The sequence below is a fragment of the Macaca fascicularis genome, chromosome 19, assembly GCF_037993035.2.
Source record: "Macaca fascicularis isolate 582-1 chromosome 19, T2T-MFA8v1.1".
NCBI classification, from domain to species: domain Eukaryota; kingdom Metazoa; phylum Chordata; class Mammalia; order Primates; family Cercopithecidae; genus Macaca; species Macaca fascicularis.
The window spans coordinates 57,736,751-57,752,831 of NC_088393.1; the positions used below are offsets into that span (position 1 = coordinate 57,736,751).

The following is a 16,081-nucleotide window of genomic DNA, read 5'->3' on the forward strand; positions in this document are numbered from 1 at the left end:
ATAGTGAAAAAATGCTTTAAGGGAAATTTATAGCTGTAAACACATTTAAAAAGAAGAAAGGGCCAGGTGCTGTGGTTCACGCCTGTAATCCCAACACTTTGGAAGGCTGAGGCAGGTGGATCATGAGGTCAGGAGATGGAGACCATCCTGGCTAACACGGTGAAACCCCGTCTCTACTAAAAATACAAAAAAAATTAGCTGGGCGTGGTGGTGGGCGCCTATATTCCCAGCTACTAAGGAGGCTGAGGCAGGAGAATGGCGTGAACCTGGGGGGCGGGGCTTACAGTGAGCCGAGATTGCACCACTGCACTCTGGGCAATAGAACGAGACACTAAAAAAAAAAAAGAAGAAGGATCTCAAAATCAGTATCTTAATGCCCCACCTTAAGAAAATAGAAAAAGAGGCCAGGTGCGGTGGCTCACGCCTGTATTTCCAGCCCTTTGGGAGGCTGAGGCAGGGATCACGAGGTCAGGAGATCGAGACCATCCTGGCTAATACAGTGAAACCCTGTCTCTACTAAAACTACAAAAAATTAGCTGAGTGTGGTGGCGGGTGCCTGTAGTCCCAGCTACTTGGGAGGTTAAAGGAGAAGAATGGCGTGAACCAGGGAGGCAGAGCTTGTAGTGAGCCAAGATTGTGCCACTACACTCCAGCCTGGGCAACAAAGTAAGACTCTGTCTAAAAAAAAAAAAAAAAAAGCCGGGCGCGGTGGCTCAAGCCTGTAATCCCAGCACTTTGGGAGGCCGAGACGGGCGGATCACGAGGTCAGGAGATCAAGACCATCCTGGCTAACATGGTGAAACCCCGTCTCTACTAAAAAATACAAAAAAACTAGCCGGGCAAGGTGGCGGGTGCCTGTAGTCCCAGCTACTCGGGAGGCTGAGGCAGGAGAATGGCGTAAACCCAGGAGGCGGAGCTTGCAGTGAGCTGAGATCCGGCCACTGCACTCCAGCCTGGGCGACAGAGCGAGACTCCGTCTCAAAAAAAAAAAAAAAAAAAAAAAAAAAGAAAAGAGTAAATTAAATCCAAAACTAACAGAAAGAAGGAAATGATAAATATTAGAGCATAAGGAAACAGAGAATACAAAAACAATAATAAAAATCAACAAAACCAAAAGTTGGTTTATTGAATAGATCAAAAAAATTGACAAATCTTTAGCTAGACTGACCAAGAAAAAAAGAGAAGACTCAAATTACAAAGATCAAGAGTGAAAGAGGAGACATTATTATCAACTGTACAGAAAGAAAAATGATTATAAGGGAAGACTGAACAATTGTATGCCAATGTATCAGACAATCTAGATACAATGGAAAAATGTCTGGAAACACACAAACTACCAAAACTGACTCAAGACCTAGAAAGTCCGAAAAGACCCATAACAAGTAAAGAGATTGGGCCGGGCGCGGTGGCTCAAGCCTGTAATCCCAGCACTTTGGGAGGCCGAGATGGGCGGATCACGAGGTCAGGAGATCAAGACCATCCTGGCTGACACGGTGAAACCCCGTCTCTACTAAAAAATACAAAAAACTAGCCGGGCGAGGTGGCGGGCGCCTGTAGTCCCAGCTACTGGGGAGGCTGAGGCAGGAGAATTGCGTGAACCCGGGAGGCGGAGCCTGCAGTGAGCTGAGATCCGGCCACTGCACTCCAGCCTGGGCGGCAGAGCGAGACTCCGTCTCAAAAAAAAAAAAAAAAAAAAAAAAAAAAAAAAAAAAAAACAAGTAAAGAGATTGAATTAGTAAAAGTAATTTTAAAACTTCCAACAAAGATGGCCAGGCATGCCTGTAATCCCAGCACTTTGCAAGGCCGAGGTGGGCGGATCACGAGTTCAGGAGATCGAGACCATCCTGGCTAACACGATGAAACCTACTAAAAATAAAAAAAAAAAAGTTAGCTGGGCGTGGTGGCGGGTGCCTGTAGTCCCAGCTACTCAGGAGGCTGAGGCAGGAGAATGGCGTGAACCTGGGAGGCAGAGCTTGCAGTGAGCCAAGATTGTACCACTGCATCCAGCCTGGGCGACAGAGTGAGACTCTGTCTCAAAGAAAAAAAAAAAAAGAAAAGCCTATAACCAGATGGCTTCAGCAGTAAATCTTATCAATCATTAAAAAAAAAGAATTGACAAACAATCCATTTCAAAGTCTACCAAAAAATAGAAGGAGCAATTTCTAACTCAGGAAATATCTGACAGTATCTCCCTGATACCAAACAAAGACATCACAAGAAAAGAAAACCACAGACCAGGCCAGGCATGATGGCTCATGCCTGTAATCCCAGCGCTTTGGGATGCCGAAGCAAGTGGATCATGAAGTCAGGAGTTTGAGACCAGCCTGGCCAAGACGGTGAAACTGCATCTCTACTAAAAATACAAAAATTAGCCAGGCACAATGGTAGGCGCCTGTAGTCCCAGCTACTCGGGAGGCTGAGGCAGGAGAATGACTTGAACCCAGGAGATGGAGTTTGCAGTGAGCTGAGATCGTGCCACTGCATTCTAGCCTGGGCAACAGACTTTATTTCAAAAAAAAAAGAAAGAAAGAAAGAAAGAAAACCACAGACCAATATTCTTTATGAATATAGTCACAAAAATCCTCAACAAAGTACTAGCAAACCAAATCCAGCAGCATGTAAAAAGGATTATACATCGTGACCAAGTGGGAATTACCCCCGGAATGCAAGGTTGGTTCAACATCCTAAAATCAACAAGTGACTGGACACGGTGGCTCATCCCAACAATTTGAGAGGCTGAGACAAGAAGATTACCTGAGGCTAGGAATTCTAGATTAGCCAGGTCAACATAGTGAGACTCCATCTCTATAAAAAAATTTAAAAATTATCTGGGTGCAGTGGCATGTGCTTGTGGTCTCAGCTTCTTGGGAGGCTGAGGTGGGAGGATTGTTTGAGCCCAGGAGGTTGAGGCTGCAGTGAGTTTTGATGTCACCACTGCACTCCAACGTGGGAAACAGAGCAAGACTCTGTCTCTAAAAATAAATAAATGTTACATACCATATTAATAGAATAAAAGGGGAAAAAAAAACCACAATCATGTCAGTACAGAAAAAGCTTTTGACAAAATATAACACCTTCTGATGATAAAAAAAAAAAAAAAAAAACAACTCAACAAAGTAGAAATAGAAAGGAACTTCCTCATCCCAGTAAAGGGCAGCTACAAAAATCCCACAAAATGTGATAGTTTAAAATATGCCCATAAATTCTTTTACATTCCTTTAAAACATGGAGCCTTATTTGCCTCACTTGAGTATGAGCTGGACTTAGTGATTCACACCCAGGAAATAGAATAAGGCAGGATGGGTGTGGTGGCTCATGCTTGTAATCCCACCACTTTGGGAGGCTGAGGCAGGCGGATCACCTGAGGTCAGGAGTTCGAAACCAGCCTGCCCAACATGGTGAAACCCTGTTTCTACAAAAAATATAAAAATTAGTCAGGTGTGATGGTGCACACCTGTAATGCCAGTTACTCAGGAGGCTAAGGCATGACAATTGCTTGAACCTGGGAGGCGGAGGCTGCAGTAAGCTGAGATTGTGCCACTGCACTCCAGCCTGGGTGACAGAGACTGTCTCAAAAAATAAAAAAAATAGAATAAAGTAGAATCGATGATATGTGAGGTAAGAGACTACTTCATGAGAAAAACTGTTTCTTTTTTGCTCTCTCTTCCTCTGGGGAATGATAGCCTCAATGTCATAAGCAGCCACCTATGAAGAGGCCCATGTAGCAATGAACTGAGGCCTCCAGCCAAGGGCATGTGAGTGCCCCATTTTGGTAGCACAACCTCTGGCCCCAGTCCAACCTTCAGGTGACTGCAGACCCCGCCAAAATCTTGATTGCAACCTCGTGAGACAACCTGAGCTAGGACTACCCAGCTGAGTCCCTCCAGGTTGTTGTTTGAAGTTTTGGTGTAATTAGTTTCACAGCAATAGAAAGCATTACACAAAGTATCTTTCTAACCTGAAGACTCAGAAGGTCTTGGGTTTCCTGTGGGTAATTGTTCTGGAAACCAAGGCAACAGAATCTAGGGTCAGCTAATTTCTCCCAGTTACTAGCCCTATGACCTCATGGAGGGGACTTCACCTCTCTGTGCCTCTGCTTCCCTACCTGTGAAATGGAGATACAACTAACAGCTACCTTCACAGAGTTCCCATCGTCCTTCCTCCTACCTGGAAACTGACACTTTCTCAACCAGGGCCTCCATCACCACCTGGTTCTCTGTCCCCTTCTTTCCAGTTCTCTGTCCCCACCCAGCCCCTGTGTCTGTTCCTTCTCTCTCTGGGTCTCTATCCCCCTCCTCTATTTCTGGGTTTCTCTCTCTTCCTGATTCAGCTCTGTCCCCCAAATCTCAGAGTCTCTGACTTCTTTTCTCTGAGTCTCTGCCTTTCTACTCTTTAGGTCTCTGTCTGCTTTTTTTCTTTCTTTCTTTTTTTTTTTTTTCTTTTTTTTTGAGATGGAGTCTCACTCTGTCACCAGGCTGGAGTGCAGTGTCACTATCTCGGCTCTCTGCAACCTCCACATCCCGAGTTCAAGCGATTCTCCTGCCTCAGTCTCCCGAGTAGCTGGGATTACAGGCATGTGCCACCACGCCTGGCTGATTTTTGTATTTTTAGTAGAGATGGGTTTCCACTATGTTGGCCGGGCTGGAGGTCTCTGTCTTCTTCCCCAGGTTTCTTTCCTTTCCTTTCCCCCACAGTTTGGGTGTCTGACCCTGTCTTCTCTGTCTTCTCCTCTTTGCATCTTTTTTTTTTTTTTTTTTGAGACGGAGTCTCGCTCTGTCGCCGGGGCTGGAGCGCAGTGGCCGGATGTCAGCTCACTGCAAGCTGCGCCTCCCGGGTTTACGCCATTCTCCTGCCTCAGCCTCCTGTGTAGCTGGGACTACAGGCGCCCGCCACCTCACCCGGCTAGTTTTTTGTATTTTTTTAGTAGAGACGGGGTTTCACCGTGTTCGCCAGGATGGTCTCGATCTCCTGACCTCGTGATCCGCCCGTCTCGGCCTCCCAAAGTGCTGGGATTACAGGCTTGAGCCACCGTGCCCGGCCTCTGCCTTTCTTTTCTCTCAGTATCTGTCCCTTTTTCTAGGTCTCTATCTCCCTTCTCTGTGATGTCCCCATCTCTCTAGGCTTCTGCTCCCCCACTTTCCTACTGTGGGTCTCTGTCTCCCTACTATGAATCATTTCTTCTTTTTCTTCTTTTTTTTTTTTTTTTTTTTTTTTTTTTTTTGAGATGGAGTCTCCCTCTGTCCACCAGGCTAGAGTGCAGTGGCGTGATCTCAGCTCACAGGTACCTCCACCTCCGGGGTTCAAGTGATTCTCCTGCCTCGGCCTCCTGAGTAGTTGGGATTACAGGCACCTGCCACCACACCTGGTTAATTTTTGTATTTTTAGTAGAGACCAGGTTTCACCATGTTGGCCAGGCCACTCTTAAACTCCTGGCCTCAAGTGATCTGCCAACTTCAGCCTCCCAAAGTACTGGGATTACAGGCGTGAGCCACCGTGCCCAGCCCTGGATCATCTCTTCTTCTGTCTCTGAGTCTCTCTCACACTGGACCCATGTGTTCCTTCCCCAGAACCTCTGTCCTCCCACCCTCCGAGTCTCTTTCCTTCTCTCTCTGGGTTTCCATCCCTCTCTCTGGCTCCCTCTCCTAATCTCTCTGGGTCTCTGTCTCCCTCTCTCCGGGTCTCTGTCCCCCTCTTTCTGGGTCTCCATCCCCCTCTCTCTGGGTCTCTCTCCCTTTCTCTCTCTCTGGGTCTCTGTCTCCTTCTCTCTGGGTCTCTGTCCCCCTCTCTCTGGGTCTCCATCCTCCTTTCTCCGGGTCTCTATCTGCCTCTCTCTGGGTCTCTGTTCCCCTCTCCCTGGGTCTCCCTTCCCCTCTCTCTGGGTCTCTGTCCCCTTCTGTCTCTGGGTCTCTGTCCTCCTCTCTCTCTGGGGCTCTGTCCCCATCTCTCTGGGTCTCTGTCTCCCTCTCTGGGTCTCTGTCCTCTCTCTGGGTCTCTGTCCCCTCTCTCTGGGCTCTGTGCCCTTCTCTCTGCCTGTCCCTGCCTTCTCTCTGGATCCTGCTGCCCCCTCTCACTTCTCCAGCACGCACCCCAAGGTCATTACTTTTTCCATTTCACCGAGAAGGAACTTGAAGGCCCTTAGAGGCCCACACTCCCCTGCAGCCCCACAGCAAGCTGGCGGCTGTGTCAGACCTTGATCCTGGCTGCCTGGGGCACTTTCTCAGGCTTCACGATCCACTGGGGGATGTGACTCAGAAATAGCTCTGGTGGGAGGCAAACGGCTGCAAGTGCTGCCCAAGAGACACTCCCCAAGAGAGGGCGGAGAGCTCTTCTGTCTGAGGGAGGAGATGTCTCCAGGCATCCTTCCCAGCCCAGACTCTGCCGTGTTCTCTTCTCTGCAGCTCCTCCTCCTTCCCTGGACCCTCGCCCAGCCTCCCCTCTGGCCTCCCTGCCTCAGTCTCTCCCCTCCAAATACCCCCCCTCAACCCAGGGGAGTCTTGGGGAGAGAAAGGCCTTTTGTATGAGTGACAAAAGCAGCAGCCTTCTTGTCCTGATCCTGCTTCTTACGAGCTCTCCAACCTTGACCTTGCGGAGGTTACTACATGGCTGTCTACCATAGTTGGGTTTTTGTTTTTGCTTTTGAGACGGAGTTTTGCTCTTGTTGCCCAGGCCACAGTGCAATGGCACAATCTCGGTTCACTGCAACCTCCGCCTCCCAGGTTCAAGCGATTCTCCTGCCTCAGCCTCCCAAGTAGCTGGGATTATAGGCATGTGCCACCACACCCGGCTAATTTTATATTTTTAGTAGAGATGGGGTTTCTCCATGTTGATCAGGTTGGTCTCGAATTACTGACCTCAGGTGATCCGCCCGCCTCAGCCTCCCAAGGTGCTGGGATTACAGGCGTGAGCCACCAAGCCCGGCCTCAAAAATTTGTTTTAAAAATTAGCTGGGTGAAGCCGGGCACGGTGGCTCACGCCTGTAATCCCAACAATTTGGGAGGCTGAGGTGGGAAGATAATGAGGTCAAGAGATCAAGACCATCCTGGCCAACATGGTGAAACTCTGTCTCTACTAAAAGTACGAAAATTAGCTGGGTGTGGTGGCGCGTGCCTGTAGTCCCAACTACTCTGGAGGCTGAGGCAGGAGAATCGCTTGAACCCGAGGTGGAGGTTGCAGTGAGCTGAGATCACACCACTACACTCCAGCCTGGCAACAGAGCGAGACTCCATCTCCAAAAAAAAAAAAAAAAAAAAAAAAAATTAGCTGGCTGTGGTGGCATACGCCTGTAGTTACAGCTACTTGGGAGGCTGAGGTGGGAGGATCACCTGCGCCTGGGGAGGCCAAGGCTGCAGTGAGCCAATATTGTGCCTGGGCTGTCATGCTGTCACTCCAGCCTGGGCAACAGAACAAGAACCAGTCTCAAAAACAAAAAAAAAAAAAAAGAAAGAAAGAAAGAAAGAAAGAAAGAAAAACATTTGTTTAGCTGGGCATGGTGGTGTGCACCTGTAGTGCCACCTACTTGGGAGGTCAAGGTGGAAAGATCGCTTAAGCCCAAGGCTTTGAGGTTGCAGTGATCTATTATCATGCTGCTGCACTCCAGCCTGGGCAATAGAGTGAGACCCTGTCTCAAGAAAATGAAAAAAAATAAAAATAAAAATAAAGAAAAAGAGAGGCCAGGTGCGGTGGCCCACATCCGTAATCCCAGCACTTTGGGAGGCTGAGGTGGGTGTCACCTGAGGTTGGGAGTTCGAGACTAGCCTGGCCAACATGGTGAAAGCCCATCTCTACTAAAAATACAAAAATTAGCCAAGTGTGGTGGCACTCTTGTAATCCCAGCTACTTGGGAGGCTGAGGTGGGAGAATCACTTGAACCTGAGAGGTCGAGTTTGCAGTGAGCCAAGATCGCGCCACTGTACTCCAGCCTGGCTACTGAGTGAGACTCCATCTCAAAAAAGAAAGAAAGAAAAAGAGATATTTGTTAAAAAGAATATATGTGGGCCGGGCGCGGTGGCTCAAGCCTGTAATCCCAGCACTTTGGGAGGCCGAGACAGGCGGATCACGAGGTCAGGAGATCGAGACCATCCTGGCTGACACGGTGAAACCCCGTCTCTACTAAAAAATATAGAAAACTAGCCGGGCGAGGTGGCGGGCGCCTGTAGTCCCAGCTACTCGGGAGGCTGAGGCAGGAGAATGGCGTGAACCCGGGAGGCGGAGCTTGCAGTGAGCTGAGATCCGGCCACTGCACTCCAGCCTGGGCGGCAGAGCGAGACTCCGTCTCAAAAAAAAAAAAAAAAAAAAAAAAAAAAGAATATATGTGGCTGGGCATGGTGTTGCACTCCTGTAATCCCAGCACGTTGGGAGGCTGAGGCCCCAAAATTGCTTGACGTTAAGACCAGACTGTGCAACATTGTGAGACCCTGTCTCTACAAAAATTATTTATTTATTTATTTTAAGACAGAGTCTTGCTCTGTCACGCAGGCTGGAGTGCAGTGCCGCGATCTCAGTTCACTGCAACCTCTGCCTCCCGGGTTCAAGCCATTCTCCTGCCTCAGCCTCACCAGTAGCTGGGACTATAGGCACATGCCACCACAGGCACATACCCTCACGCCCAGATAATTTTTGTATTTTTAGTAGAGACAGGGTTTCATCATATTGGCCAGGCTGGTCTTGAACTCCTGACCTCATGATCCACCCGCGTTGGCCTCCCAAAGTGCTGGGATTATAGGTCACTGTGCCTGGCCTACAAAAAGTTTTTTAACAAATTAGCCAGGTGTGTGCCTGTGGTCCCAGCTACTCAGAAGGCTGAGATGGGAGGATCCTTTGAGGCCAGGCTGCAGTGAGCTGTGATCGTGCCACTGCACTCCAGCCTGGGACACAAAGCAAGACCCTGCCTTAAAAATAAATAAAAGCTGGGCGCAGTGGCTCGCACCTGTAATCCTAGCACTTTGGGAGGCCGAGGTGGGCGGATCACCTGAGGTCCGGAGTTCGAGACCAGCCTGACCAACATGGAGTAACCCTGTCTCTACTAAAAATACAAAATTAGCCGGGCGTGGTGGCTCACGCCTGTAATCCCAGCTACTAGGGAGTCTGAGACAGGAGAATGGCTTGAACCCGGGAGGCGGAGGTTGCTGTGAGCCGAGATCATGCCACTGCACTCCAGCCTGGGCAACAAGAGCGAAACTCCGTCTCAAAAATAAATAAATAAATAAATAAATAAGATTTAAAAATAAAGAAACAAATGTATGCGTCTCCATTTTACAGATGAGAAAACTGGGGCTCCCTGAACATAGAAAGTGCTGGTAAGTGCTAGTGAATCTCATCAGCATCATGAAGATCATGGCTATTGTTAGTGTAGTTCTCAGTATCTGGTAGAGCCTGTTTCAGGCCTGCCCCAGGGGAAGCCAGGTGGGGGGTGAGGAGCAGAGGTGCAGTGAGTTAAAGCACCAATTTGTAACCCTCTATACTTTTGCCAGAAATTATCTAAATCTCCCTAAATCTTGCTCACCTCTCAGTTTTGCCCCAGATTCTTAGGTGACTCCCCTCAGAGAACGCCTACTCACTCGCTAAGGTCCAGTTGCAAGACATCCTCCTCCAGGAAGCTTTCCCTGATACCCCCAACCTGGCTTGAGGAGCCCTTCTCTGGGATCTCCTCCATTATGGAATTTCTCACCCTAGTCTGTGTCTTTTGCCCCCACCAGACTGGGAGCTCCCCAAGCGCAGGGATCTGGCCTGGTTCCTGAGCCCAGCCTCACTGGGGACATTTGGGATTGACTGTGTGAATTGAAGACCGACACCCAGGCCAGGCACAGTGGCTCTCGCCTGTAATCCCAGCACTGTGGGAGGCCGAGGCAGGAGGATCACTTGAGCCCAGGAGTTTGAGACCATCTTGGGCAACACAGTGAGACTGTCTCTAAAAGAAGAAGAAAAAAAATAAAAGACCAACGCCCGGATTCATGGCTGGCTGCCAGAGAAGGAGGAGGCAGTTCCCAGTTAGTTCCTCTGCATCTCAAAGAATGACCAGAACGTTCTCACTCCAAGTCAAAAACACCCCATCCCCATCCTAAGTATTTGCTACCACCGAGTGGAGGACCTCGGTCTTCCCCAGCAGGTGGTGTGGGGGGCCCTCACCAGGATTTCCGTGATGTCTGCGTCATCCGGATCCCAGGGTAGGCTGGGGGAGGCAGGGGGCCCGGCCAGCGTGAGTTGGCCGCTGAGGTCTTCCACTGTAGAGTCTGTCCCTGTGGAGTCGGTGGGCTCCATGGCGGCCAGGTTGAGCAGTGACACATTGGTGCAGGCCGAGGACCGCTTGAGGTTCAGGCACCAGTGCATGGGCTGGTGGGACATCTGGGGCTCCACCCTGCAGAGGAGAAACAGGCAGAAAGGTCGAGAAGCAGCTCCACGGTGTCTGGCCCCTCCTGCCTTCCTTTCTCCATACCTCACGCCCTGTGACTCCACTCTCACTGTATACAAGTTTCTCCCTTCTCTGTCCTCACTGCCTGCTTTATTCTCCTTCCCTGCTGCCTACTTTCTTTTCTTTTTTCTTTTTTTTTTGAGACAGAGTCTGACTCTATTGCCTAGGTTGGAGTGCAGTTGCATGATCTCGGCTCCCGATCCCAGTTCAAGCAATTCTCCTGCCTCAGCCTACTGAGTAGCTGGGGTTATAGGCATGCGCCACCATGCCCAGCTAATTTTTGTATTTTTAGTAGAGATAGGGTTTCACCATGTTGGCCAGGGTGGTCTTGAACTCCTGAACTCATGATCCGCCTGCCTCAGCCTCCCAAAGTGCTGGGATTACAAGCATGAGCCACCATGCCCAGCCACCACTACCTACTTTCTTCTCCTTCCCCGCTGCCTACTTTATCCTCCCTTCTCTGCCCCAGCCACCTACTTTCTTCTTCATTCACTAGCCTCCCTTCTCCTTCTTCCCTCCCCACTGGCTTTTTCCTCCCTCCTTTCATCCCCATTGCCTTCTTCCTTTCTACCTCCCTGCGACTTGATGTCTTCTTCACCGCTGCCCTCTTTCCTGCCCCCCACCTGCTGGCTTTCCCTCCTCCCCTTCCTCCAGCATCCACAGTCGGACTCCTGCTCTGTTGGAGGAAGTGCTGGGCGTTAGAACCATCCCTGACAGGGTGCAACAAACCCACCCGTGGAACGACACGGCCTTCTTTTTCTTCGGGATCCCCTTGGCCCGGCTGCTCACCCCCCGGGGAGCCTCTGGGACTAGCTGGGAGCAGCTCTCGACCCCCGTGGGGGTGTCCCCGGCCTCATGGATCTCCTTGGACTGCCAGATCGTTTTCACCACCACGCTCGCCATGGCGTGGGGGTCTGGCTCCCAGGGAGGGCTCCTTCCTCTGAGACTTCCCGCCTACTGTGACCACAGACCCTCAGGATCCAGTGTCCCCTCAGCCTGCCTCACAAAGGACCCAACCACTGGGCTCCAGTGAGTGGGGGACATGGGGTAGGGAGGGGTGCTGGCCCAGGTCATTCCCCCAGGGTTCTCAGTGGACTCCTCCTGTGCGGGATTCTAGTTACATGCCCACGTGCCCCCTGTCTTCAGAGCTCCAGTGGATAGACTCGTGCTAGCCTGTAACTTACGACGGGTTGGCCCACGGATTCTTGGGAGAGATCCAACTTCCCTCTCCCTGAGACTAAGCGTGGGGTCACCCAGCCCTGTGCACTTGTACTTGATTCTTCATGTAGCTTCCTGGATTTGATAGTTGGCTGGGGTCTGAGAGACTGTGGTCTAAGAGGGCTGAGATCCAGACCCTGACCCGGAGGGTCTCATATTCTATGGCGCATTGGGGTGGGGGGAAAGGCAATGTACAGGTAGATCAACAAGAGAAAGCTAGGTACGGTGGGCCTTGGGGTCAGGGTGGAAGGTGAGGGAGGAGAGGAAGGTGGAGAGTTGCGGCAGGAGAGAAGGTGGCATCCCTCTCCCCCATTTATTTATTTATTATTTTCCTTAATTTTTTTTTTTTTTTTTTGAGACAGAGTCTCTCTCTGTCACCCAGGCTGAAGTTCAGTGGCTCAATCTCGGCTCATTGCAACCTCTGCCTCTCGGGTCCAACTGATTCTCCTGCCTCAGCCTCCTCCCCAATAGCTGGGACTACAGGCGTTGGCCACCATGTCCGGCTAACTTTTGTATTTTTAGTAGAGACAGGGTTTCACCATGTTGGCCAGGTTGGTCTCAAACTTCTGATCTCAAATGGTCTACCTGTCTCAGCCTCCCAAATTGTGGGATTACAGGTGTGAGCCACCACGCTTGGCCATAATTTTTTTTTTTTTTTTTTTTTTTTGAGATGGAGTCTCGGTCCAACACCCAGGCTGGAGTGCAGTGGTGTGATCTCGGCTCATTGCAACCTCTACCTCCCAGGTTCAAGCGATTCTCCTGCCTCAGGCTCCTGAGTAGCTGAGACTACAGGTGCCCACCACCACACCCAGCTAATTTTTTTTTTTGTATTTTTAGTAGAGATGAGGTTTCACTATGTTGGCCACGTGGGTCTCCAACTCCTGACCTTGTGATCTGCCCACTTTGTCCTCCCAAAGTGCTGGGATTATAGACATGAGCCACTGCACACCCCCCCACCCCCAGCCCAGAAAATGTCACAAATTTGCATGTTATCTTTTTTCGCAGGGCCCATGCTAATCTCTGTATCGTTCCAATTTTTTTTTTTTTTTTTTTTTTTGAGACAGAGTCTAGCTCTGTCGCCCAGGCTGGAGTGCAGTGGCCGGATCTCAGCTCACTGCAAGCTTGGGCCCGGGTTCATGCCATTCTCCTGCCTCAGCCTCCCAAGTAGCTGGGACTACAGGCGCCCGCCACCTTGCCTGGCTAGTTTTTTTTTTTGTATTTTTAGTAGAGACGGGGTTTCACCGTGTTAGCCGGATGGTCTAGATCTCCTGACCTCGTGATCCGCCCCTCTCGGCCTCCCAAAGTGCTGGCATTACAGGCGTGAGCCACCGCGCCCGGCCAGTTCCAATTGTAATACATGTGCCGTGGAAGCAAGCACGCCCTGCTATTTAGGGACAGACTTTTCCTGTTCCTGGGTCCCTGGATGTCCCTCTTCACACTTCTCAAAAAGACTAGTTCAAACATCACTGCTAACAGACATTTTATTTATTTATTTATTTATTTATTTATTTATTTATTTATTATTTATTTTTTTTTTTTGAGACAGAGTCTTGCTCTGTCGCCCAGGCTGGGGTGCAGTGGCCGGATCTCAGCTCACTGCAAGCTCCGCCTCCCGGGTTTAGACCATTCTCCTGCCTCAGCCTCCCGAGTAGCTGGGACTACAGGCGCCCGCCACCTCGCCCGGCTAGTTTTTTGTATTTTTTAGTAGAGACGGGGTTTCACCGTGTTAGCCAGGATGGTCTCGATCTCCTGACCTCGCGATCCGCCCATCTCGGCCTCCCAAAGTGCTGGGATTACAGGCTTGAGCCACCGCGCCCGGCCGATAACAGACATTTTAAATGCCGTTATCCCAGGGGAGAAAGTACTTCTTCCTTGTCATGAATGGACTCCAGTTCTTGGAACTTTTTATGTATCTTTCTATAAAAAAGAACTCCTGGCCGGGCGGGGTGGCTCACGCCTGTAATCCCAGCACTTTGGGAGGCCGAGGCGGGCGGATCACCTGAGGTTGGGAGTTCAAGACCAGCCTGGCCAACATAGTGAAACCCTGCCTCTACAAAAATAGAAAAATTAGGCGGGCATGATGACGGGTGCCTGTAATCCCAGCTACTCGGGAGGCTGAGGCAGGAGAATCGCTTGAACTTGGGAAGCTTGAACAGTGAGCTGAGATTGAGCCACTGAACTCCAGCCTGGGCGACAGAGCGAGACTGTCTCAAAAAAAAAAAAAAAAAAAAAAAAAAAAGGCCGGGCGCGGTGGCTCACGCCTGTAATCCCAGCACTCTGGGAGGCCGAGGAGGGCGGATCACGAGGTTAGGAGATCGAGACCATCCTGGTTAACACGGTGAAACCCTGTCTCTACTAAAAATACAAAAAATTAGCCGGACGTGGTGGCGGGCGCCTGTAGTCCCAGCTACTCGGGAGGCTGAGGCAGGAGAATGGCGTGAACCCGGGAGGCGGAGGTTGCAGTGAGCCGAGATCGTGCCACTGCACTCCAGCCTGGGAGACAGAGCGAGGCTCCGTTTCAGAAAACAAAACAAAACAAACTTCTTCAAGTCCTGGGATTAATCATTTTTCCTGTGTTTAATGGGGCTGCTTTATGTTCTTCAGGGGCAAACAGCACCCCCCCATATTAGAAATGGACTCTTCCAGTGACTAAAACAGCTGAGCAACGTCTGTCCTCCTGGAATCCAAAATGGACTTTCCCAGGTCCCATTCCTGGAAACCCAAATGGACGCATCCATTGAGCCTGGAAGGTGGGCTCTTCTCAACCTCCTTTCCATCTCCCAGGATTCAGAATGGCCATTCCAAAGGTCCCGGACACACCCCCAAGACTCATTCCAGGAATGCTTGGCTTCTGAGATTAGAAAAGGATGATGGGGTGGTTTTGTTCCTAGAGGTGACAGAAATGGACTCTTCCAGTTCCCTTTGTCCCAAATTTCTCAATCGCCCGGGGCGCTGGGAGCTCTGGCCGTTTTGCCTTCCCCAAAGCTAGTTTACCGAAGAGTCTCTGGGGAGCTGGGGGTTGGGAATGGAGGCTGGGGCTGGGCCAAAGCAGGTTCACCCATTCCTTCCTTTAACAGATGTTGTTGAAAACTCTTCAAGGCCAGGTCCCATTCTTGCCCAGAAGGAGTTCCCAGTCTGGAGGAAAGAATTAATTTTGGTTTGATATCTGCTACAGTGGAGGCTGCCCGAGAGACGCTGTGGTTGGACAAAAAAAAAAAAAAAAAAAAAAAAGGGCAACATATATTGAAAAGTAAGCCAAGATATGGTTTACATTTATTTCTGCTTTTTCACTTACAAGCTATGTGGCCCTGGGCAAGTCATTCACCCTCTCGACCTAAGGTTTATTTATTTATTTATTTTTTTTGAGACGGAGTCTCGCTCTGTCGCCCAGGCTGGAGTGCAGTGGCCGGATCTCAGCTCACTGCAAGCTCCGCCCCCCAGGTTCACGCCATTCTCCTGCCTCAGCCTCCCGAGTAGCTGGGACTATAGGCGCCCGCCACCTCGCCCGGCTAGTTTTTTTGTATTTTTTAGGAGAGACGGGGTTTCACCGTGTTAGCCAGGATGGTCTCGATCTCCTGACCTCGTGATCCGCCCGTCTCGGCCTCCCAAAGTGCTGGGATTACAGGCGTGAGCCACCGCGCCCGGCTCGACCTAAGGTTTAACCTCTGCTTAATGGGACTAGACTTGAATTACTGTTTTTCACTCTGAGATTCTAGGTCTCCTGACAACTCAAGTCCCGACACGTTGGCTGCAGAGAAGGGGGGAGGGGAGGAAGGCTTCCTAGAAGAGGATTTTAGCAGTCGGGGGTGACAGTAGATGGAGAAAGGGAACACTGAGACGCTTGCGCAGTAAACACCGCACGCTCTCTTGCCCCGCCCAACCCCTTCTCTGCAGCAGGGAATTGCAGGCGTCGCTCCACCTATCCCAGCCGAGCGGAGTGACACCCTCTCTCGTTCCTTCTCTACTGATCTTCGCCTTCCGCCCGCCCCACAGCCGCCCAATAGAGAGCTGAAGTAGGACAGATCTCGCCAATCCGCGACGCCTGAGGGGGAGGTCTACCCGTTCATTGGTCCCAGTCGACCTAAGTCCCGCCTCCTAGTCCCGTTCCCCGCCTTCCTTCACGACCCTCCCTCCCTCCTTGGAGGGCCGCTAGATCCAATCAGTGTTTGACCTGGCCGCGCGAAGGGGGCGGGTCCATGATGCGCAATCGAACCCCGCCCGTCTCTTGGGCAACGCCTCCTCCCCCCCTTCTCATTCCCAAACGGAAATAGCGGAACAGTGGACCAATGGCAGCGTCGTGCCTTTGCTTAGCGGCCAATGAGAGAGGAAGTGGGGAGAAACGCGAGTGTGAGCGGCAGGAGCCCAAACCAATGGGAGCTCAGAGCTCCGGACGGCGGGCGGAGGGGAGGGGCAGGGGGCGGTGCCACGGCCTGCCAGCCCGCCCGCCAGCCAGCC

The 16,081-nt window shown here is 50.8% G+C and overlaps 1 protein-coding gene across 1 annotated transcript in view; it reads right to left on the reverse strand.

Moving 5' to 3' along the window:
* Positions 1 to 11,740, reverse strand: part of TSKS (testis specific serine kinase substrate) — a 30,211-nt gene extending 18,471 nt beyond the window's left edge. Inside the window, exons 1-2 of the mRNA XM_005589949.3 lie at positions 11,142 to 11,740; positions 10,126 to 10,354 (exon numbers count right to left, since the gene is read on the reverse strand). Of these exons, the coding sequence (XP_005590006.1) occupies positions 10,126 to 10,354; positions 11,142 to 11,311 (399 nt within the window). The 5' untranslated portion in view covers positions 11,312 to 11,740. The remainder of the gene's footprint in view (positions 1 to 10,125; positions 10,355 to 11,141) is intronic.
* Between the last annotated feature and the right edge of the window lie 4,341 nt (positions 11,741 to 16,081).